Raw genomic sequence first — 26,225 nt, 5'->3', positions numbered from 1 at the left:
AGCATATTTTATAACCTCATTTTCTATATATGTAAATGCGTAATTATTGACAATATTTTACTGGAAATACCACTTAAATTGAGTTAATAAAGGATGATCCATTGCAGAGTTCCTTACTTTTTTAAAGAAAAAATCACAGAAACTTCAAATTTAATGGAGAATGTTTATTATCATTCGAAAGAACATGCTTTGGTATTTATTTTTTGAAGATTACCTCTTTCAAATGTTGGCCACGGCTACGTCTCACAATGTTTATCCGTTGAGTCCAATTTTCGATGGCTCGTTCGAGCATTTCGACTGGTAACTGGCGAATGACAAACGTGATGTTTTGTTCCAAGGCCTGAATCAAAGCGAGATTGTCCGCATAGACTTTAGACTTTACATATCCCCACAGGAAAAAGTCTAACGGTGTGATAGCACATGATCTAGATCACCAATCGACCAGCCTAAAACGTGAAATTATTTGCTCATCGAAGAGTTCGCTTAATAAATCCATTGATTGATGAGATGTGTGGGAAGTGGTGCCATCTTGTTGAAACCAAACGTCTTAGAGATCACGAGCTTCAACTGCAGGCATCAAATAGTCGGTTATCACGACGCGATAACGGTCGCCATTGACGGTTACGTTCTCACCGTCGTTATTTTTGAACCGATGATTCCACCGGCACATAATTCACACCAAACCGTTGTTTTTCTTGGATGCATTGGCAGATCTGGAATCTCTTCAACTTGTTCTTCGTCCCAAATATGCTTGTTTACATACCCATTTAGCCAGAAATGGACCTCATCTCCCAACAAAATTTGTATCGAAAACGTCGGATCCTCTTGAAACTTTTTAAGAGCCCATAGCTTCAATTCTTGCACAAACTTTATGCGCTTTCAATTTAAGATCTCGGTGCAAAATGTGCCAAGTTGTTCCATACGTCAGTCTGAGCCGAATCGTAAAGAACACACAGTTCCAAAAGAACATACAAATCTTCAATCTTAATCTAAAACCTACCGATCCAAACGGGGTTAGATCTCCGAACAGTCCTTGGCCGGATAAAATCCGGATCAATTTCGGTAAATTAGAATCGGTTGTCGTGCTAATCTATGGAGCCTCAAGAGTTGTTTCTTCAACTACGTCGACGACATAGGACAACTAACTTCAGACATACACTGACCGCCATCCACAGCGGAATCATAAACACCTTCACCGACTCCATCTCAGTGAATGGCGTACTTGGAGTCAGACCACCACCCATTGCAGACGACGAGCTCGAATAGCAGGTTAAGCTCCTACTTATCCAGAATCCACCTCGGTATACCAAATATATTTCCAGCATGCAACGAGTCCCCGTATGACTTTAACCACCTCTTTGCATGCCCAGCTAACCCTACACATCTGACAACCTAAGACTTACCGAAATAACAGCCTTTGGGCGGATAAAATCCGGGTCAATTCCGGTGCGTAGAACCAGCTGTTGTGGGAATTGACATCTGACACCCCTCTCCCTAGGTCTGAGCTCATCAAAACATCATTTTTCCTGGGCTCACCGTTGGATAACGTCGAGGACCTGGATTTTTAGTCGACCAAAGATTGTTAAAACTCCGACTAACCTCCGAATTTCGAATTGACCATGTAAAATACAACTTGAGATGTAATTTTTATTGTAAAACTTAGTTATTTTACATGTACATATTTAGAACACATTGGGTAAAATCACACACTGTAACTTCACAAAACTTCTTCATTTCTCAATCTTGCTGTCCACATGCACTTCTTCGGAAACGCTTTCAAAACAGTCATCCACTTCGTTGAGCGTACGATTACAGTACACCGAGTATACGCTCCAAGCGCTCCAACCCTGACGCCGCTGTATAGTCCTGGCGCAGTCCACCGCCTCGGTTATGTCATCGAGCAGCAAAGCGCTACATTTGACATTGCACTCATTGAACGCGTAATATTTGGTGCCATTGTCCGGTTGACACCAATAGCGACTGCTGATCTGAAACAGACCATAGTCGCTGGAGCCGTCCGCATTGCGATTGCCCACGACATGCGTGTTATAGCGACTCTCGTAATGGGCAATGCACAGCCACAGCGACAGCTCCGATTTCGGCACATCCAATATGTACAATTGGCCGGCGAGTTCGCAGCGTTGCAGACGACGCGTCTGGGTGGGGGCGGGTGCGTGCACAAGCAACAGCCAAATGCAGCAACAGGCGGTGGTTGTGGTGGCGGCGGCAGTGGCTATAAATGTTGGCAGTGATCGTTGGACGGCTGTTGCTGTTGACACTTCTTCATGCCGACGGCGGCGTCGCGTTACGTTTTGGCACTTCATTTGCATGACGTTTTTTGATTAATGAAAACGAATTGGGGAAATAGTTTTGAAGCGTGCGTGTTGGAAATTTATACGAACGCGGATGTAGTTTATTGGCGATAGCTGTCTCGTCGCTGGTAAATGTCATACTGCGCTGCGGCGCATCGCTGTCGTATGCGTTTGGGGGAAGTCAGTAGCAAAAGTTAATTTAAGAACCAACAACGCAACAACAAAACTATGGTCAAAACCGGTTTTATGTTTTGCGAAAATTCATTATGGTAATTACATAGTGTGACTGCCATTTTGTTGTTGTTTTTTTATGGGTTGCACTATTACATTCTGGACGTCCTCGCCAACGGCTTTGTTGCCGCTAGTCGTCTCCGCTTCTTTGCCCCCACAGTCAGCTGCGATATCACACATCTTCATTTATTGCAGTTTGTTTTGATCATTGATGTGTTTAATAATGAATATTAAAGAATAAAAGTGGCGTGTGAATTATTTATCGTTATCGCCGTTACGCGCATCTTTGTTTACTGCTACAGTGGTGTTCACAGCACGAACAGCTGACTACGCGCCAAAAAGTGAATGGAGGGATTATTTTTATTTTTATTTTAGAAATGTAAATTCTGACTCATAATTAGGGAAAGGCGGAAGTTTTAGTGACCTTCAGTAAAATTTCTCACCTATAGTACTCGTCTAACCGATAACCAGCTCTGAGAGTATTCGACGCAGTATCCGCCGGTGGAAGCAAACCTCCACTCCGTTGAGAAGACCAGGTGGGAAAAGAGCTGACTTCACTTGGAATCTCCAATTGGCGCCAAACAGCGAAAAGGAAGAACGACTGGCGCGCTGTTGTAAATTTGGCTATAACCGCGTAAGCGTAGTCTACGCAAATAACGAAGAAGAAGAAACTTGATACGGCATTTGTTGTTGTACACGTTGGAATCTACTTAATTTAAGCCTTATCTTTGAGATCAACCAGTAGTAGATACAAAAATGTGTAATTTCGACAGAATTGATCCAAAGAATGGTGTTCCAAGCGTGGTTTGTGTCAAGTCCACTAGAAGTAGGGTTTCAGCTTATCATCGGAGATTATTCACTACTTATCGCGTAAAAGTGAGCACAGAACTTGCACTACTTGCTATCGCAAACTTCACTAGTCCTTTCCCAAACAGTTTTTGCACTGCATGGACCTTTGAATACGTTTCCGTCGGATAGGACCCCTTTTCAGCTGTCAAATGAAACCAAGTCCATTAGATAATATATAGTTTTAAAGGCTGGCTGATCAGCTGTACATGGTAATCATAATTGGGATGTGGTACGTTTTCCTTCAGACCCTCATTTCTTTAAAGAGTATGCTTTTTTAACCTAATAAACAGTCTAACATAGAATATCTAAAAGAAGAGTCGAACTATGGGATGAAAGTTTGCGGAGAAGGGGAAATAATTAAGTCTGAGGTGCCATAACGGATCTATGTAACCATCGAAGAACCGTTCCCACGACAGTCAGGTCTGCGTAAAAGGAACGGACCCGGATTTTTTTTAATCCGTTCAAGGACTGTCCACTCAGCAGAATTCTGGTGCTACAACAACAACAACAACAACCAGGGAAGAAGTTGGGTTTTATATCCGGAAAGAAACTATCAAATCGGCAGAATTCCTCCAAATTCTTTAGAGAATATGTCCTGTCTCTAAAAGCTCAACAAAATCTCTTCGGTCCTACGCATTTCGAACGGAACCGATTTAATGTCTGGACGTTGAGCCATACACAGCATAAATTGTTTTCTCTCTTTTGGCAAACTTACTACTTTGTAGAGAATGGAAAGTAACCAAGCCTCGTAGTCCTCCATCGAATAATCGGAAGAAACACGGATTTATATCCGATAAAGGATTCAACAGAATTCATCCTACTTGTTTGAAGAAGGCTTCTTGTCGTTACAAAATCTGACTGGCCCTGCGCATTCCGAACGGATCCGAATATACATATAACTAGCCCTTGAGCCTCACTACTACATAACTTTTTTCTCTTTTTGGCAAAATAGCATTTCCAAACCGATTGTTTCTTTTGCTGAAAATCTCAATAAAAAACAGTTTATTTAATTCCTTCACAGTAAGAACTATTAATTTGCCAATTATTTATTATATTATGGTGTAATCTACAATTTCTCCTCCAAGGAACCCTTTCATTCATTTCCTTCACGGTAGGAACTATTCAATTACTAATTTATTTTATAGTCCACTAATTCTTCTCTTTCGCGGAAAAGAATCGCCGTCGTTCTACTTTGCTATAAGTTTTCCAAAACTACAGATCAACTCCAGACGCACATATTTAGACTTCCGTAATGCAATAATTAAAATGTACTTTAGTATGCTGCTCATTTTCCTTTTTGTTTTTGCTCTTTGGCTACGCATGAACCCAGCAATACATTGCGGTGCCATTGAAGTGCATTAATACACGCTGGCCCAACACATACTCCCATAAACCCCGGGGCCACATGTGCAACACTTGCACTCAAGTACACGCCGCCCACCTACTGTGGTGCCTCAGCGCGTTGGCTACGCTCGCATCTAACGTTACATATGCTCTGTCGTTCGGCTTAAAGTGTTCATAATTCACGCAGTGGCGATCGACGGGTGATCTCGCGGCAGCCTTGTGGTGCGCCCAACTGCAAGCATATGCCACCGCGTCATGCCTCATTTATTGGAAAGTAAAAAATAATAATTACAGTTAAAAACAAAGCAACGAGATTAAACACAAAGCAAACACATTGTATGTGTGCGCGTCGATCGTTGGAGTGAACTCTAATGTGCCTCGGGACATAAGTACCATCGCGGATCCGAGCGCACATATATCACTACAGTGATGGCCTGACACACAAACAAGCTTGTCTGTGTTATACAATATTATTTGTTTGTTTTGCTCCCTCGTTTGCATCTTAAAATTTGCTAGCCTTTGCAATTGCTCGCTTTTTCATGGTTTATTTCTTTAATTTGATCGCTTCAAGTGGGCGCAATCGTGAACTGGAAATATGTTTGCCAATTCTACATGGATTTTTATTTTTTAAATGTATCTGTTTTGCTTTAACATATATCTTCCATATGTGTGTGTTTACTGGAGTGTTTAGCTTAGTACAATGTTTTGAAATTAATATTTTTCTCTCTTTTTTCTTTGCAGCACGAGTCCGAGCACACTGAAGGATGTTACAATGGAGCATTCATGTGAGTATTATGTAACAATATGTTATGGCAAATATAAAGTAGTATTCTATATGCCCAGGAAGTCCGTCTAAAGCTATGTATAATAAATAGGCAAACATTCGATGATACATTATAGAAGTTAGGTTAGTTTAGGTTTTCTAAACTGAATACCGATTGGTAAAACAAAAAATTCTCGAAGCTGGGCGAACTTTCAGATACCGAAGAAGTACTCTGAAATCTTCACAAATATATTTATTTCGTTCGCAGATAGTGTCCTTAGTTTGAAAACCAATGAACTTTAATTTTAGTCTCGAAAAAAGCGGAATAACCATAAAGAATGCGGCGATTTTTCAAACAATTTAAATAAAAGCATCCGACAAGCTTTATAGCCTTACCACAACAATACTAATCAGACGGAGGCAAACCTCTATAAATAGTGAGAGTCGAGCCCACCTGAATTAAGGGTTATCACGTGACTTTATCAATTCAAGATGGGTAAGAAGGATTAGTCTAATGACTAAGAGAAGATTCCAAACGACTCAAGGATTACTTTAAAACATTTAGGAAGGTCCGACTTATTACTGCAGGAATGGTTGGTAGAAAAGTTAGGGGCGTTAGCGCCGCACTGCAGGATTAGTTATTTGAAAAGTAAGACGCGTTAGCGTCAGACCGCAGGCGTCCGCAATTAGACCATCATTAGGTCTATTGTGCTTGCGGATGCTAACCAAATTAAGCATAATCCAGCAACTAAGTCGAGTTAATAAAAAAAACCTTGATTTTTCTACCCCAGCTGCTTCATCCTCTTATGCCTCTTAAGTTGTAGCATTGGCAGTCGTGGAATATATGCCGTCTCATTCGGCTGAAGGCTAGGCATTCGTATAGATAATGTTCCTGCGTCTCATCATCCTCCGTGCGTTCTCTTTTTTCCGCCAAATCCACTTTTCCAGTCTTCTAAAGGTGGGATCTTCAAAGAGGGTACCCGCTACAATATTACTAGGTTCCTTTGTTCCTAGAAGTAGAAGCTTTTTGGTCTGTCTATCATCAATACTACCCCAAGGTAACTTTGTAGTATGCCCCGTGTTGTCAGCATTCCAAGACTTGAAATGTTCCTCTAGTGTCCATTGCTTCAAACAACTCTTGAAAGAGCTAAGTGGTCTAGCTGTTTCCAGCTGCCACCGAGCGAGTCATCTCGTCTGTCTTTTCATTTCCTTCTATTCCTATATAATCCATCGTAAACACACTCTTCGCCACCACGAAAAAAAGGCTAGTTATTCAAAATAGATTCTGAAATTTCCGCAAATTTCTCAGTTTATCCTCGAAGAGCTGTAACTAGCCACTGCCAAGCTGAAGGCCAACAAATCTCCAGACCCGGACGGGATCCCAGAAGAAATCTTGTAAATAATCGCTGCAAAGCGACCGGCAGTACTAATGAATACGTAAAACGCCAGCCTCGAAGCCGGAATATTCCCTGAACCCAGAAAGAAGCAACGACTGGTACTAATCAGTAAGGGAAAAGGAGATCCCTACTTGCCATTAGCATACCGACCACTTTGCATTCTTGAAACAGCGAGAACGCTCTATGAAAGGCTACTTAAACCCAGAATCGAAGCGGCTATCAACGAAGCTGGAGGGCTCTCCCCTAGACAACAAGGCTGTAGATCCGGCAGATCAACTCTAGGAGCTATAAAATGCGTAATTGAAAGTGTAGAAGCCGCAAAGCTTAGATTGCATAAATCCAAAAGGATAGTGCTGCTGGCGATTTTAGATGTCCGAAATGCCAACAGCGTTAAAAGGGTGGATGTGATTGATGCTCTTGGAAGAAGTGTGATCTGCAAGTGACACATACCGCTGCTATGACGAGAGCACTGATAATGCGGCAGGCATTTTCCACCTATATGACTGAAAACCCAGATAATATTAATCTAGTTACCTACCGAGAGTCTAGTTATTGCCTGCTTGCAGACTGTAGGAATACTTCACCCCCTAACTATATGAATAAACACAAAAAACCTGCCTTTGGTTGAGTCGACATTAGAAATATATAATAAAAAATCCAGACTTTTTCAAACCGCGAAGTTAGACGACCACTTAAAAAATCTATCCATGTCCCGAACCACAATTTATAAGAGAGTTGGGTTTCAAACCCACAGTTGCTTACTTGATAATCAAGTTTGCAACCCACAAAATACCATTTCTGTATATTTTCGCCTTAAATATTTTTCGTTATTTGTTCTACTACTTAGTTCAATAACTTTTCATAGTAGGTAATTGAAAAAGTCATAAAAATTTCTGACTTAAAGTTGAAAAATAGTTTTGAATTGTGTAAAAAAGAAAAATAAAAAAAGAGAATTTTTCATAATCGTACTTTCAAAACTAAATTGAACAACTAATTTAACAAAAATTTCAAATAACTGTAATAAAACACTCAGTTTTGGAACCACTACCAACACATACACACAACGCATGCATTAAGTGCAAATACCGACAATAATAGCAAAAACAAATAGCGAATTATAATTAAATAAGGAAAAAAAAGAAGAAAAGTTTAGTATTTCCAGAAGAACAAAAAAGAAAACGAAACGTCGCCATGCGTCGCAGTGTGTGCAGCATGAATAATACGCAGGAGTCGAAAGAGAAATTATTCGTCTTCAAGCGCAGTCCACACACGCCGCTCAGCGAGACGGATTCGAGTGCGGATGGTAAAAAAGCGTCAGCGTTGCGCTTTGAAAATTTGATTTATCATTTTTTTTTTAATTTTTCTAATTTAAATCATATAAATAATGTTTTTCTTTTTACATTTTTTCCTCTCCGCAGATGGTGTTGGATTTCCCTGTGTCAGCCTACAGGGCCACGGCACGACCTCGCCGCCGGTGCAGGGTCGCTCCGTGCGCGAATTCGAAGAGCAAATGGCATCGCTGCGCAAAGAAAATTTCAATTTGAAGCTGCGTTTATATTTCCTCGAGGAGAGTGTGCCAGGTTATCATCAAGCGAATGCCGAGGGTCATGATTCGCTTATGAAGCAGCTGATCGAAACAAAGGTAGGAACAATTTAATAATATTAAATATAATTTAGACTTTATTGGTTATCATTAAATGTGTACTTTTTTGCAGGTTGAAATTGAAATTTTACGTAAGGAACTGGAGCAGAAACAGGAGTTATTAAAGGAAGCTGCGCAAGCTATGAATCACATGGAGGATATACAGAAAGAAACTGAGTCAAAGGGGCAGGCTTTTATTGAAGAACTCAAGCAGAAGATACAGTTTTTGGAGGTGAGTAAAAAAAACAATGAATTGGAAAGGGATTTTGGTGAAGAAAAGCGTGGAATTTAAGTTAAAGAAAATAATAATATTTTGGAAATAAAAATATTAAAAAATAATAATATTTTTTAAGAGAAATAATTTCTTTAAAATAATGATTTTTTTTTGAATAATAATACTTTAAAAATATTTTTTTAAATAATATTTTTAAATTAATTATGATGAGAAAATATTCTTCTTTGATTAATTATTAATATCAAGTTAAACAGTGCAAATTCAGTGAGATTTATGTTTCTAAAAAAGTTTTAGTTGCAGTAAAATTATTTAAATTATTTTGTATGAGAAAATATTCACAAAAAATTTAATTATTATTTTTTTTACATTTTACATTAATTTTCAAGTTAAAAAATAGAAAAATCAGTCATAAATATTATTGTCATATAAATTATTGTTTCGAGAATTTTTTCCCGACTTGTTAACCAATTTTTAGACGGCAAAAAATAATAATAAAAGTTATTTAAAGGATTTTTACTAAAAGCATTTAAAAATAATAATCTGAACAAAAAAATTAAAAATTCTAAAAAAATGTATACAAGTTTACAATAAGAAAAAAATTATTGCAAATTCTATTTTCGAAAAAATTAAATTAAAAAAAATAGATAAAACTCTACAATAAGAAAAACAAATATAATCGCAAATCCAATTTTTGAAATATTTCTCTCCAAAAAAAAATACATGTAAAAGTGATAGAAAAATTAAACTAAAGAAATCTACTTAAAATCTTTTATTTTTCCAAACACAAAAAAATTTAAATAAATAATTCGTTTTTAAATTTTACATTAAAATTATTTTTTTTTGTCTTTCTAAAATAAATTCCAAATTAAAAAAAGTAAAAAAAAATCTAAATGAAAAATGTAAAATAAAATTAAAAAAAATATATTTTCTAATATAACTAATTATAAATAAATTAATATAAATATATACTTTTTAATTTTCCGTAAAAATATATTAGTTTTAAACTTCCTAAAATAAATTAAATGTTTTTTAATGAATTCTGAAAATAAAATATATATATTTTTATTTTTCCTAAAAAAATTTATATGTAAAATAAAATAAAAAAATATATTTTTTAATTTTCGATAAAAGTATATTTGTTTTAGTCTTCCAAAAATAAATTGAAATTTTTTTAAATGAATTATGAAAATAAAATTTATATTTTTTTTTAATCTTCCACAAAATAAATTTGTATAAGCATTTAAAAAATATAGTTTATTGCTTAATTTAATATGAATAAAAAAGCTAAACATCTGAGGTATGCTTGTACAAAACATTCCTTAAATAATTTTATTTCGCTAAACCAAAAACCGCTGATAATTAAGGCATTATGTATATAAGACAGAGCGAGAGATAGATTAGAAAAATTTAAAAGCTAAAAATACTACTTAATTCAAGCCGTTTTAAAACTCTACTCTTAACTAACCCATTCGCTTTCATTTCTCATCCTAGATGGAACGCGACTTGGATAAGACTCAACAAAGCGGTTTTATGAACGATTTGCTTGGACATTCAGAGATTTCGGAAAATGTCAATACTTTACAAAAAGTTTGTATAATTTTACTTAATTTATTGCTACGCATTATTTAATAATAAAATAACCTAAAAAATAATAATAATAAATGAATTCACTAAACTCACAAAAAACTCTTTTTATCTTTTACTTTTCCACAAACGCCTCTGCAACATGTTTGTTTGACCGTTTCGACCTGCATTTACACCATAGATACGTGAACTTGAGGGCATGGTCACACAGTCGGAGAGCAAAATAATGGCAATGCAAACACAGAATAACAAGTTCGAAGAGCTGCTTGCGAAGCGTGATGAGACAATCAAGGAATATGAGGAGAAAGTGAAGGAATTGGCTTTCCAAAATGCTGAACTCTTGGAGATGATGGAGAACAAGGAAAAGGATATGGCCAATATTGAGGTAAGTGTGCTGCGCATACACACATAAAACAATTTTGTGGCAGTCAGCATAAAGATTTTGCGTTGCATTTGAGTTGAGGTGTTGCTAAAGTTTTTCAAAAACTTTGTTGCTCACATTAAACTAATGAATTATGTTTTGCTATAAGAAGTGTCTTAATTCCCTGACATTTTAGCCAGAGTTGTAAAGTTTTTACCTTTATACTTGTATGCTTTTTAATAAAAATCAACCTCTCATTGCTTGAAACTTTCACTTAAAGCTTAATTTGAAAAGTCTACGTCTGTGTAATGCCGATCTGAAGGAAGATAATAGCAACTTAATTGAAGCTTTGAAGTCCACACAAGATAATTTCCATAAAGAGTTTTCAAATATGAAAGTATGCGAAAAGCGCATGCGCGAACAGCAGGATGCATTGAGCCAAATGCAAGTAAGTTTCTCAAAAAAAGAGTTGTGAGTTGAATTATTAGTTAGATATGTAGTTAAAGAGTTAGCAATTGATTCTTCCTCTTTTTTATTGGTTGTAGAAATTAGTTAACTATTAGATATTAAGACTATTAAATATTCTATACTTAGTTTTCAGATCCTTAAAATATAATACATGAATAAGGATTTTTTAGTAGTAAAAGAAAGTTCTCTTAAATTCACATTTATTGTATAAAGTTTTTAGTTAGAATGTACGTAGTGTGGTAGGCAAAGCATTTCGAAATCGAAAATTTTCTTCGAATATCCATTTCTTTCGAATTCGAAACCTATGGTTCGAATATCATTTCATTTCGATTTCGAAAAAGTTAATTCCAATTTCGAATGATTTGTTCAAAACAGTTCATTACAATTTTGAAAAACTAGTTCCAATACAAATTCATTTCAATTTCGAAAAACTAGTTCCAAGACAAATTCATTTCGATTTTGAAGGATCTGTTAGAGTGCCAATTTCATCTCGATTAAAAATATAATACATTCGATTTCGAAAGATTTGTTCTAATACCAATCAATTTCGAGTTCAAAAAAAAAAAATCGTTTAAATTTCGAAAGATATGTAGATATGTATGTATTTTAGAATTGCAATTCTTTTCGATTTCCAAAATTTTCTCAGCTCACATCGGTTTCGTAAGATTTCTTCGAATACCAACTTATAACAAATTCGAAAATGTTGTTCGAATATCAATACATATCGATTTAGTAGAATTTGTTTAAAATAAATTCATTGAAATCTCGGAAGACTACTTCGAATAATTTCGATTTCGAAAAATGTGTCCGGTTATCAGTTCATTTCGATTACGAAGGGATTCTACCACTTCTAGTTCAAATTCGAAAAATACAAATGTATATTCGAATGTCAATACATTTATATTTCGAAAGATATTCGAATACCAATTCATTTCAAATTTTTTTCGAATATCAATAAACTTCGGAAAACTACTAATAATTTCGATTACGAAAAATTTGTTCGGATATCAATTCATTTCGAATTCGTAAAGAATCTGCCAATATCAATTCACTTCAAATTCGAAAAATGTCTTCGAATATCGCTAAATTTCGATTTCGAATTATTTGTTTGAAAACAAATTCCTTGAAATTTCGAAGAAACTATTTCGAATAATTTCGATTTCGAAAAATTCGAAATTTTTGTTCGATTATCAATACATTTCGATTTCGAATTATTTGTTTGAAAACCAATTCATTGAAATTTTGAAAATTACTTCGAAAAGTTTATCCGAATCGAAATTCGAATTTCAATTTTAAATAATTTCAAAATTTTACAATAAGAATTAGACTTAAAAACTGATACCTACTCGCTTACGCTCAATAGTTGATTTCGAAACGTTTTATTACTCGTTATATTAAATACTCGTTGAAAAACTCGACATATTACTTTGTGAGAGTAGTCATAGGCTTGAGTTTTCGAAAATTACCGTATTTATCAGCAGTTGTACAAAGTATAAGTAATTGTCGCTGTATCGAGACTTAATTTTCTATTATCCACCTAAAAATTATTTCCACCTACGCACTGCTGCTACTTTCTCTCCCATCAACTAACCTACCCCAACAGTCGACAATTTCTCTCAAGACCGCGAATACCGCACGCCTGCTCGAACGCATACAAGACTACGAGAAAATGGTGACCAAAATGAATTTCGAACGCAATTTAGCCAAGCGCGAGAATCGCTTTTTCCGCGCCATCATCGGCAAACTGCAGCGCAACAAGAACGAATGCTTCACCATCGAAAAGGAGGAGTTCTACCAACAATATGCGCATGAGTACGACGAGAAGCCCGTCGATTGTAATAAACAATACGATATGAATTATCGCGACATGCTGAAGGGACGTGGCGATTTTCATGGTGAATATTTGCTAAAGCACAAATTGCTGGTCAACTATAGCAACAATGCCAAGTACAGCAGCAGCAGCAAAGTGGTGGAGAAGTGTGAACACGATTTGCCAGAGAGCAAGTCCATTGTCAAGTGTTGTTATCTAAATGATGGTTGTGCGCGCCACCGCGGTTTAGGCTTGAATAGCGGTGATGGTGGCGGCTATGGCGGTGTTGGCTTCAGCTGTGAGGAGCTGGAGGATGATGGCGGTCATGAGCCAGCATTTCCCATACGCTATACAATCAGCGATGCGAGCATGTTTGGCGGCTGTGATGCCGGCGGCGTTGGTGTTGCTTGCGCATCGCATTCGGGTAGTTGCACTTCGTTGCAGGCAAACTTTTCGGCAGCAAGCCTTTATTGTGGTGACGTCGAACCGGCGCCAGTCGCAGATAGGGAATGTATGCAGGTGAGGGATGTTGAGTTTTAGTGACTTTCAACGTCATTTTTATAAAAAAAAATTGCAGCATAAGCGACACAGCCCATTGTCCAATGTGGATGGCGTACGTTTTGTATATTCAAAATTTGGAAATTTTTAGCGCAACTCACGCATTACTATATAACACTGCAAACGCTCTATCTCAATATTGGTCCGACGTCTGACTGGAGTCGTGCGGCAATTGCTAAGTTCAGGGGCGCCGAAGCTTAAATGCCGTTCAAAATTCTATGCACAAAACATTGTATGCAACGGCGCAGTGAATGAGCGTTAAATATGCTGTTTTCAGTGCGCATGCGCAACAACTGGTTCAACATTACACTGATTTCTTGTATGACAATACAATTTTGTTGCATATTCTTATAAATTACCACAAATTTCTTTTTCTATTATATAACATTAGCTCTTGTATGTATGTATATGTATATATATATATTTATATGTGTATTTTACGACGGATTTTTTCATATTTGAGTTTAGTACACATGTATGTACATATATTTTTGTAAAAAAAAATTGCATGTTTGTAAAAAATTTTGAGAATCTAAATAAATTGCATTTATTTTTGCTACACTTTTAATCAAAGCTCAACTCAAATGCAATGCAAAAGCTCGCAAGCATCATTACCTACTTTCATTTGTATAAATTTTTGATATGAAATTTACTAATTCCAAAATTTATTTTACATGCGCATGCGCAGCGCGACTTGAAGGAGAAGAAGATCGCGTTGGCTGATAAATTGTGCGAGTTGGACGATGCGCAACAGGAGTTGGTGAAGCTGCGCAAAAGCTATGACACCGCTTGTCGTACGCTGCAACAGCTCTTGCAACGCGAGAAGCAGCAGCAACAAGATGGCGTCAATCGTGCCTTGAGCGACTCGGAGGCTTTACAAAATCACTTGCAGAAATGCGATCATGAGAATACGATCAAGAATCTGGAAGCCGAAGTCAAGAAGAAGACTGCAGCCTTGCAGGTAAGGAGCAACATTTTATTGATTTTTGAGAAATTATAGATAATAAGATTAAGTAACCGAGCAAAAGACCCAATGAAATCGATTATAGTTATACACTGAGCCGTAGAAAACATCGGAGACGCTATAAAATATAGAAATATATATGTTAAGGATAAACAGACATGGCAGAATCCGAACAGTAACTCCGCCAAAGAGTAATTTCCAGATAGCTAAGCACCTTCAGCCGTTGCACCACTCGACCCCAGCGAAAGTGGTTAAACGCGCCCTTAAAGTCAATAAATATGCGAAGGACATACGGACATGGCAGCATCCTCTTAGCTAGCGTATTATATTTATTGACTTCAAGAGGACGTTTAACTACAAAAGCTGGGAAGGAGTGGTGCAACGGCTGGAGGTACTTGGCTGTCCGGAAATTACACTTTGGCGGAGTTACTTTTCAAACAGTAGGGCCTTTTTAGTCGACATGAATGGGAGTGTGGAGATTGAAGTGGTTCGTGGCTGCCCGCAGGGTTCCATCTGTGGTCCACATATTTGGAACCTTATTATGGACTCTCTGCTTGGACAGCCTGATCCACTCTGTAATGGATGACCTTCTTCTTCTAGTCGAAGGTCGCTCGCGGTCGGAGTTAGAACGGGCGGGATGACAAATCTTAGAGATAGTAAATACTTGCGATTTAGGTGTGGGGGTAGACATATGGATGGAAAAAGCGATGAAAATACTGCTTAAGGGCAGGTTGTCGCCGGTTCATCCACCAATTATCTGGGGAGGCATCCGAATGTGTTTTCACTTCACACTTGGCAAATGTGAAGGAGCAACTGATTGGGGTGATCAAAATAAGCGAACACGTAATTCTAATTTTATTTTCTTCTCATGTTCTCTCGCCTACACAGAATCTCGTCAACAATGAACTTTGGCAAAAGAATCGCGAAATCGAACGTCTCACAAAGTTGGTCAATGCTAATACGACGACGACATCGCCACTCTCACCAACAGCCGCACGCAAAAATCTTGAGTCCCTCCAATTGCAGCAATCATTCACCGAAAGTGATTACGCCAAAGCGCTGGAGCACAACAAGCTGCTACAACGTAAAGTGGATGTGTTGAATCAGCGTTTGATCAGCGGACGTAGTAATGAAGCGCTGATCGAAGAATTGCGCTTGGAAGCGCGCACAGCACGTGCCGAAGCCGACAATGCAGAAACCTGTCGAGTCGCATATGCCAAAGTCTTCGGTGCGCTATCGGATCGTCTGTACGAGTTGGCCGGTTTCCTCAATTCGCTTATGAAGCACAAGGAGGTGTTGAGCTTCCTGTCAACGGATCGCCGACGTGCCATGCGCACGGCTGTCGACTGCAGTCTCGATTTGTCGACAAGCATACGTGAGACACTGACCACCGGCGATCAAAGCTTTGAAGGTTTAAGCAATTTATCGCGCCTGCTATTGGACGACGATGAGCATGACGTTGTTGGACTCACCAATAAGACACTAAATTCGCACGAACACTTGCGTGCGCGTCACTCCTTCGATGTATTGCGCTCGGAGAATAAGGCATTGCGTAAGATATTGGATAGTCGCCGCAGTTGTGGCGGCACTGCGGACTATGCGAAGGATGCCAAAGACCGACGCTCATTGCCACCATTTTTGTTAGATAATCTGAGCGAATCGGAGGCGTGGTCCGAACCAGATCGTCAAGTGTCGATGGCGCGCATTGGACTGGAGGAGCACGGCGCTACAGCGACAAATGTCTCAGTGAAGGACACGATCAGCAAGCAAGCGCCAGCAACGGCCGACACGGACAGCGAGAGCGAAAGTGATGCGTTGCAACAGAGCCGCACAACAAAACTGCGCAATCAGGAGCGTATTACGCAGCTGGAGAAGTTGATAGCACAGCGTGATGAGCGCATCTTAATGGTGCAGTTTCAATTGGTCGAGGCTGACAACAATCTGAAGAAAGAATCTCTACGTGCCATAACGCTGACGCAAGAAGTCGAACAGTTGCGTCAACGCAATGAAGAATTAATCACCGATCTGATCGCGATCGGCAGTGAGCCATCCAATGCTAGCAACGCAGCCATCAACAGCTCGGTTATACAGCGGCAGATTGATGAAAAAACGCGTGCCGTCGAACAACTGCAAGGGGAGCGTGATCGTATAGCGGTGGAGGCGCGACTCGCCGAAGTGCAAGTGGGCGCGCTGAAGGCCGACATTGAAGACATCAAGCAGAAGTATGAAATACAATTGAAGTTGGCCAGCGAAAAGGAACGCCAACGCTTGGATACGCTCAAGCATGAATTGGAGGAGCTCATGCAACAACGCCTGAAGGAGCAGGAGCGTATACACAAAGACACATTGACGCGTGAATGGATTGCGCGCACCACTTACGAAGAGTGCAAAGCGCAACTAACCGAACTGCAAACACAATACATTGAGGCGCAACGCAACATCGACTACCTGACGGAAAACGAGCAAGAACTCAAAGAATCGCTGATCACCAGCGAAATGGAAGTGCGCAGCCTCAAAAAGCAATTGGACGAAAGCGTGCTGCAAGCATCCAAATTTATTACCGAACGCACAAAACTATACAATGAGAAGTTGCAAGTGGAGAAACGTTTAATGGACTTGCAACAACAGCTGAGCTCAGCTGAAAGACAACACACGACAACAGCACAGCGTGTCAAAGAGCTGGAAGCGCTACAACAAACGCTGAACGAACAATTGGCGCAAGCACAATTAGCCTTGGCAGCTAAACGTCTTAATGCCAGCGATGCATCTCAATCGGGCTATGCCTCGGACGAAGTGCAGAAGTCGAGTACGAAACGCGAAAGCAATTCGTCGCCCGATTTGGGTATACACAGCGATACGGGACGTGTGTCCAGCGTGGAATTGTCCAATCTGCAACGCTCGCTGCTAAAGACTGTGCCTATGCCAAGCGGTGGTGAAAAGGTCACTCAGGAAGGTGTGTATACATATGTATATATTATTAACGTTTTGTATTTAAAACCTGTTGAAAGTTATTCCAATAATATTGTGGCTAACGTTCCAAAGTAATTTAGAAAGTAAGATAGTTTTCAGTAGAAAACCTCGGAAATCTTATAAAATATATACGATGCTGAGTCGCTAATTTTTTGAGAAATCAATCCGAAATTTTGCAGCTGTCTTTTTCTCAATAAGAAGCTGCTCATTTGTCAGAACCATCGATATCGGACCACTGTAACATATAGCTTTCATATAAACTGACTGATCCATAACAAGTGCTGGTATAGAAAGTTTTTTTATTTGACGAGATATCTTCACAAAATTCGACATTTATCATTTTCCAAGGCAACGCTTTAATCTCCGAAAAAATTGTTCAGATCGGGCCACTATAGCATATACCTGTCATATAAACTGACCTTTCAAAAACAAGTTCTTATATGGAAAACTTTTTTATTTGAGAAGATATTTTCATGAAATTCGATATAATTTATTTTTTAAGACAATGCTGTAATCTGCGAAGAAATTGTTCAGATCGGACAACAGTATAATATAGCTGTCATACAAACTGACCGTTCAAAAACAAGTTCTTATATGGAAAACTTTCTTATTTGAGAAGATATTTTAATGAAATTCAGCATTAATTGTTTTCCCGGGCAACGCTACAATCTCTGAACAATTTGTACCGATCGGGCCACTATTTTATAAAGCTAGCATACAAATTCGACAGATTTAAAACAAATCTTTGTATGGAAAACTCTTTTATTTGAGAAAATATTTTCACGAAATGCGGTATCTATTATTTTCTAACGCAACGCTATAATTACCGAAGAAATTGTTTGAATCGGGCAACTATAGCATGTGACTGCTATACAAACTGACCGATCCAAGGCAAGTCCTTGTATGGAAAGCTTTTTCATTTGACAAGATATCGTCACGAAATTTGGTATAGTTTATTTTCTAAGGCAATGCTATAATCTTCGAAGAAATTGTTTGGATCGGACAACTATAGCATGTGGCTGCTATACAAATTAACTATTATAGCTTTAGTATTTTTCTTGTCTTCTGTCACATTAATAATAACAGTAATATTTACAGATATCAGATACAGCAAACAGGATAAGGGTAACATCAACGCACTAGTGAGCAAGCGCCCACAACACAGTTCATCCTCTGATCTGGGTATTGAGAGCGATACGGGACGTACGTCCAGCATGGATATCAAAAATGGTACGAAAATTTTTTAAAATATTTGTTTTTTTTTTCTAATAATAAACGCTTTATTTACTTTCATACCAACTTATGCAGAATCCCCAACCCGCACAGAGACGGATGACAGCAACACAGAAAATAAGATGAGTGTGGCGAACGTGAATACGAGTGCTACCGCCACCGCTGGCGCCAACGCAGGCACCCACCCCATACACGATTGCATTAAGGTAGAACAAGAAAATGCCGAATTGCGACGCAAACTCGTACAAACGAAGCGCGCATTCGAAGAGACGTATAAAAAATTGCACATTGCAAATCAGCGTAAAGAAACCTTCCAGAAAGAGATTAAAGATCAAATACTAAAAACGAAAAATGTACTAAAATATGCGCGCCTACATATGGCTAAAGTGCAGCAACCTAATGCACCGCATCATCATGAAACCGAAGCACATGAGCAAGAAACACAACACAATCAACAACAGCAAAAACAACATCATCATCATCAACAACAACAACGTAATGTAACAAATGATGGTGGCGCCAGCACGTCAAAATCAAGTAGTGATGCACCGCATTAATGTGCTATTATTGTTTTTGGATGGTACATCCAAATACATACGCACACACACACACTCACGCACATACAAACAGCGAGATTACTAAATTTTAACGCCAAGTGAATGTAACTAATTGCACATACAGTCAATTAATTGCAATTGCACTCACTGCGCATTAACCATATACACCTACACACAGACAAATATATTTACATGACATACCTATATGCTAATTTAGACAAATATTAGTTTATTTAGCACTAAATGCTTAGTTTTTAAGCTAATTTTGTAGCATTTAAGCACTTTACCCATACATACATACATACATACATATTTATATATAAGGAAGTTATTTTTGTTATTGTTTCATTTTTGCTATTCAACCTATGCACAATGTATGTATTTATAAAATTTGTTTGTAAGTTTTACTCGCGCCTAACTTTAAGTAATTTAATTAATTAACTTCATATTTCCATTAGCATGACATACACACTTATATAGACGTATACAGCATATATTAATTAACAAAATGTCCTAAGAAAATTAGTTTATATTTATAATATTATTTTAGTATAGTGAAGGCCTCATATTTCATATTTTTGCTTAAATGTTTTAAGTTTTGCTTTGTTTATTTGAAGAAATCAGTTTGTTGCTTGAGATTTTATAAGAAAAATAATTTAATTTAATAAAAAAAATCAACGCTGTTTTTGAAACATTTTGGTTTTTAAGTAAATGAAGCCCAGTAGTGTTTACAAAAATCCAAATTTTATTTTTATTTATCTTAATAATTTTTTTTTAATAACTAACAGCAAAAAATAATGTTCATTTATTCTTTAAATGTTTTATATGGAACCATCAAAAATCATTTTTTTTTTTATTTATTTTAAAGTTTTTTCTTTTTTAATAACTAACATCAGAAAATAACTAAAAAAAACATTTTTTTTCTTTAAATGTTTTATCCATAACCATCAATAAAACGTTTATTTGTTTAGAAAACATTTAATTTTTAACCTTTTCTCCTTATACACACCCAAAAAAAATCAGAAAAAACGCTACGAGTCCTCACAAAACTGACCAGAAATCCTAACGAGTGCCATTTTCACCGTTAACTGGAAAAATAACGCGCCATATTTTGAAATCACTTATTGAAATATAAATAACTTTTAAATAAGAATAATAATATTAATACAAAAAAGTAATAATAATATTAATAGACAAAAAGATGAACACAAACAATTTAATAAAGCATATATCCTAATTTATAATGCCATTAATTTAGTCTATTAATTAGCATGTATGGTACTATGTAATTTATACTTTACAGATGCATATAGCTATAATTTTAATTTGTTAGTGTATAAAACTAATATTTTAAGTATGTTAATAATCCCTGCTAAAAGACTTAAATACTAGTAAATAAAAAAATATTTGTTTTAATGGAAAAAACTTGGCTTGAAGCAAATTTTATTAAACAATTTTATTTTTTGTTTTTAATTTTTTTATTATTAATATTATTATTATACTTGAAATATGTATTATATATTTTTAATCATATTTTTTTGAATTATAACTTTTATTTTACTTTAATTATTTTTTAAACTTTTTATATTTAAAAAAATTGTCTTTTTAAGTTTTTGTTTATTATATTTTTATAGTTTTTTAATTTTTAAACTTTTTTATTATTTTTAATATTTTTTTAATATTATTTTATTTTAAATTCTTAAAATTTTGTTAGATTTTTTATTGATTCTATAATATTTTTTATATAATTATTTAATTGTCTCATTTTGTTACCCCAAAAATATATTTTTTATGCATTTTACATTTTATTTATTTTTTTTTTTTCTTCTATTATTTATCTTCTGACAAAGTATTATTTACTTTTAGTTTTTGAAAAAAAAAAAATTTATCTGCAAAGTTTTCTAAATTATGTATTTTTATTTAATAAATTAAATTGCTCGTGCATTTTAAAGAAAGTTTATCGTTTGTTAATATTTCGTTGTTATTATTTTTTAATTGTGTTTATTAATTATTTTTTGTTATTATTTTTATTTCTTAATTTTTTTTAATTTTGTTTGATTTTTATTTTTAATTTTTTTGTCTTATTTTATTATCTCAAAAATATTTTTTAAATCATTTTGCACATAATTTATTTATTTTGCCTTTCTATTTTATTGTTATAATTTTTATTTTTGTTAATTATTATTTTTATTTATGAATTGTATTTTTTTTTTAAATTTCCTTAATTTTTAAGTATTTTAATGTCCATTACATTTTTCTGAAAGCTTATCATTTATTTTATTTTTATTTTCTATAATAAAATAAAATAAAAAAAAAAATAAATGACAAGCTTTCACAAAAATGTGTTTCATTATTTTATTTTATTTATATTTATTTCATTATTTATTATCATTAATATTTTATTATTATTATTATATTTGTTTTTACGATTATTATTATTATGTTCTTTATATTGTAATTTTTTTTCTCCATTATTTTTTTCCGCAAAATTTACTTTTCTATCGTTTTAATAAACATTTCGTTTTCTACTTAGTTAGTTGTTTTATGCCAGCATCAAAAGAATGTGAGATAACAACATTAACAAGTCCCTCACGATCTCTTTTGCAGTAATTTATGTATAAACCTGTTAAAAACATGTTCCTTAACTTCATTAACAGCTCTGCAGGTAACAAATAACATTACATTAAAAGTATGCAAATACAGCACTTAAATAAAAAATAATAATTTTTTAAAAAATAAAAAACCATCAAAAAATAATAGAAAATATCCGAAACGAAAAAAAATTAACGGTGAAATTTTTTTTTTATAAATTTTTGTTTAGAAAAACAACGACAACTTTAGTTCAAAAGAATTCGTTTTGAAATATAGCGAATAAAAATATGAATATTAAATAATATATATTATTTACCAAGTGCACTAAATGCGCCGCATAATATGAGTAATCCGCCATTTTGAATTCCGCGTAATCCGTGATGTATATAGTTTTTTCTTTTTCTTAAATTTAGTCTAATAAACCATCAAAATTTACAAAGTGCATTAAACAGATCGCATCATAATACATATGAGTAAATCCGCCATTTTGAATTTCAAGGAAGCGATGTACACACTCTTTTTCTTATTTCCAATTGGAATAAAAGCAAATGCAAACCTTCACATATGTGCTTATCAACAATGTTGCTGGATATATGTTGATGGACACATATGTAGTATGCATAAGCTGCTTAGGCGAATATGTTTGCATGCTTTAAAATTATAGAAGAGAAAATGCACAAATATTTATATGCTAACTAAATATTTATTGTTATAAAAATGACAATTTTATTATAATTAATATATTTTTTAATTTGCATATCATCTGCATACATCTATCATCTGAAAAAATAGTAATGCATAATTTTCAGTTAATTTTTTTACTGCATATAAATGTATAAATATTGATTGGTTACTGCTTGTGCAATTCGTAATCAAAATACCAGCTAAAATCTACACTTAACTAAAAAATTATAAAAAAATGCAAGAAAAATAATTAAAAGTACATAATTAAAAAAATTAAAAAATATCTTCAAAATTAAAATCGAAAATCTGTTTTCTCATATGCTTCTGCCGCTTAGTATTATTTTATTTCTTTTTTAATTATTTCTTTTAGTTAGTTATCGCAGAGGATATTGAGGACTTCGTCTAAACATTCTGGCTTTGAAACGATAAACGGCATGGAAGAGCGCTACAGCCAAAAAATTATGCAATTTTTTTTATTATATATCAATTTTTATTTATTTTTAAAAACTCTTTTGTTATTAATTAATATTTATTTATTTCTGTTTTTAATTATTAAATGATATTCTTTTAGATGCTTTTATAAATAATTAATTGTTTTTTATTTTATTTTTTTTTAATTTTATTAGTTCAATATTTTTAATTATATATTAATTTGTATTTATTTAAAAAAAAAATATTATTTAATTATTCATATTTTTTAAATTTTTCAATTATTACCTAATATTTTTTAATATGCTTTTATAAATGATTAATTTTTTTATTTTTCAGTTTTATTATTTTAATTTCACAATTTATTTAATTTTATATTATTAAATTAATTTCAATTTTTTAGACGTTAAGAAATATTATTTTATTATTTTCAGTTTTTTTTTTATAAATTTTATGCAGTTTTTGCCTGCTTTTTGAACCTAACAGTCTGACACAAAAGAGTTGCTACTAAAAACTACATTTGTATACAGCTCTTAAACGACACAAATTATATTTATCAACTTAATAAAAAAAAAAAAATTAAATAAAAAAATTGTAAAAAAATTAAAAAATAATAATTCACTAAAAACAAAATAATTTATTACAAAAACCCAATGTTTATAATAATAATAATTTTAATGAAAAAAATATTACTAAAAAATAATTTAAAAAAAGTGATTAAAAAATAATTTTAATAAAAAAAAATATAAATAAAATTAATAATATTAAAAAATACAAATTTTTTAATACAAAAGGTTCGAAAAATGTAAATGTTAAAAATATTAATGTAAATAAATAATGTTTGTAAATTGTTATTAGCTATTAGAGGCAATTTAAAATAGTTTTAGTAATAATTTCTTAAAAAAATCATTAAACAACTGTTAACAAAAATAATTATAAACCCACTTAAAGTAGTATAAAAAACGATTTGGTTTTGAATGTTACACATAAAAACCCGTAAGCAATAAAACACAAACTCAGCGCAACATTAATACATTTGAATATAATATATAAACAACAACAAACGTTTTTATAGATTTAAATGATGTAGTTATTTATTAAAGAGAATGTATACACAATTTGTAACAAATGTATGTATGTAAATAACTCGTGTTTTTATATTCATAAAATGTAATTATTTAACGAAAAATAAAAAAACGAATTTTAAAAAAATGTTTTATATCATTTTTATAAAGTGAAGGCTCCATTAAGTTTGAAGTGAGTAACAGCCAGGAAGGAAACGTCGTAGACACTGCAATAGATAATATGTCGTTTATACGTATAGTATATGTACATACATATGTATGTATGTATTAATGATTAGCGTGACGAGCTAAATCGATTTGGTCACGTCGTTCTGTTAGTCTGTCTGTAAATACGCGTTCAAGTTTATCAGTATTTGAGATATAAGTCTAAAATTCCGCAAACGTGATTTTCTGCACAAGAAGCTGCTTATTTGTCCACACCGACCTTTATCGAACCCTTATAGCATACTGCTGCCATACAAACTGATCGATAAAAAACTAGTCCTTGTATAGAAACCTTTTATATTTTTGGTAAGATATCGCTATGAAATTCGGTATAAATTATTATTAAATAAATGCTACAAATTGTGATGATATTGTTCAGATCGGACCACTATAGGATATAGCTGCCATACAAACCGCACGATCAAAATCAAGTCTTTGTATGAAAAACTTTTTTATTTGACAAGATACCCTCATGAAATTTAGCATGGAATATTGACCAAGACTATGGTATAATCTCCAAAGAAATTGTTCCGATCGGACCACTATAGCATATAGCTGTCATACAAAGTGATAGCTCAAAATTTAGTCCTTGTATGAAAAACTTCTTCATTCGACAAATATCGTGCCGAAATTTGGCATAAAATATTGTGTAAAGCAACGCTATAATCTCTGAAGATATTGTTCTGATCAGACTACTATAGCATGTAGCTGCCATACAAACCGAACGATCAAAATCAAGTCTTTGTATGAAAAACTTTTTTATTTGACAAGATACCCTCATGAAATTTGGTATAGACAATTGCTAAAGGCTATGCAACTATCTCCAAACATATTGTTCAGATCGGACTACTATAAGATACAACAGTCATATTTTTTTATACCTTTTATGCTATAAGAAATGCTTCATAAATAACTAGTGATGCGCTAGACATAACTTTAAACACTCTTTATGTCATAATTTGTTGTTATTGTTGTAGCAGCAGCATAAAATATTGATAAAAAAGAGTTTAACAGCAGTTTATAGTCATTTTTTTGTATATCCGGCCTCTATGTAAAACCGATTGCCTGCCGTCCATCCGACATTGCATACTTTTAGGCGCCCCAATAAAACACAAGCACTTAATTGTTTGAAATAAAAATAGTTTATTGATATTTCTAGATTCCATGATGTGTTTAGACGTGTACGCAAAGCCAATGCGGTGTAAGTTTCATGTTTAAAAATTTAAAATTGTAAACATTTTATATGGACTAATGTGCTAAAGCAACTGTTTTTTGTTTTTCAAAATAGTTTTAGTTTTTTTTTTGTTTTTTGCGTGAATGTACAAAACTTTTTTGCGTGAATATACAAAAATGGTGCATTATGTAATTGCTTTCGTTAGTTTTTACGCTGTTAAAATTGGACGTACCAATGCGTTATGCAAAGATTTGCAAAATTTTGGAAAATAATTGGCATGCGCGTGCAGACTTAGTGCTTAAAAACGATTTCGTTATTTTTTTAGTTTTCTTCTTCACATCGTAAGCTAACTAAAATATAAGCGCTTGTTCCTATATGTACCACTAAACGCCTAATTCGATTGTGCTAAGCTCTAGCTGTTCAACATTTTGTTATTTTTTTTTGTTTTTGTTATTTTTTTTTCGTTTTGTATTTAATTATGATTTTTTTTTAAATTATTTTTTTTATTTTTTTTTATTTTTTTTATTTTTTTTTTTTTAATTTATTTGTTTTTTTTTTTTGAGACTGTTGCACAATTGTGTAGATATGATTCGTATTCCAAAAATAATTTTATTTTTTACAGCTATTCGTTTAAAATGCCACATTTTTACTAATTAGTCATTATGTAATACCGCTTAAGGTACTACTTAAATTTGGCGGCTGGTGAAAGGTAAAATAACGGACTATTAAACTAATGCAAACTTTAAAATGCGTTTTTATGTGTGTGTATGTGCAAGGTT

General features: G+C 34.2%; 2 protein-coding genes across 9 annotated transcripts in view; one reads left to right on the top strand and one right to left on the bottom strand.

The window, feature by feature from the left end:
• Positions 1-24,196, top strand: part of LOC105226658 (centrosomin) — a 57,182-nt gene extending 32,986 nt beyond the window's left edge. For 5 of the 8 annotated variants that reach the window (XM_049450649.1, XM_049450650.1, XM_049450652.1 and 2 more), the window contains 10 exons: positions 5,478-5,521; positions 8,315-8,538; positions 8,612-8,770; positions 10,265-10,360; positions 10,539-10,742; positions 10,999-11,166; positions 14,243-14,515; positions 15,407-17,471; positions 18,587-18,718; positions 18,797-20,739. In XM_049450649.1, the coding sequence (XP_049306606.1) occupies positions 5,478-5,521; positions 8,315-8,538; positions 8,612-8,770; positions 10,265-10,360; positions 10,539-10,742; positions 10,999-11,166; positions 14,243-14,515; positions 15,407-17,471; positions 18,587-18,718; positions 18,797-19,278 (3,847 nt within the window). In that variant the 3' untranslated portion in view covers positions 19,279-20,739. Of the gene's footprint in view, positions 1-5,477; positions 5,522-7,782; positions 8,200-8,314; positions 8,539-8,611; positions 8,771-10,264; positions 10,361-10,538; positions 10,743-10,998; positions 11,167-14,242; positions 14,516-15,406; positions 17,472-18,586; positions 18,719-18,796; positions 20,740-22,924 lie in introns of those variants that run through there. The other 3 variants (XM_049450657.1, XM_049450654.1, XM_049450655.1) reach the window with 3 other exon arrangements.
• LOC109579568 (lysozyme 1) lies at positions 1,731-3,198 on the bottom strand. Its single transcript, XM_049451022.1, has one exon. The coding sequence runs from the start codon at positions 2,328-2,330 to the stop codon at positions 1,731-1,733; it is 600 nt and encodes a 199-aa protein (XP_049306979.1). The 5' UTR covers positions 2,331-3,198.
• Positions 24,197-26,225: the final 2,029 nt, after the last annotated feature.

The sequence above is a fragment of the Bactrocera dorsalis genome, chromosome 3 (genome assembly GCF_023373825.1).
Source record: "Bactrocera dorsalis isolate Fly_Bdor chromosome 3, ASM2337382v1, whole genome shotgun sequence".
Classification (NCBI taxonomy): domain Eukaryota; kingdom Metazoa; phylum Arthropoda; class Insecta; order Diptera; family Tephritidae; genus Bactrocera; species Bactrocera dorsalis.
This window is presented reverse-complemented; position numbering and strand designations above follow the sequence as displayed.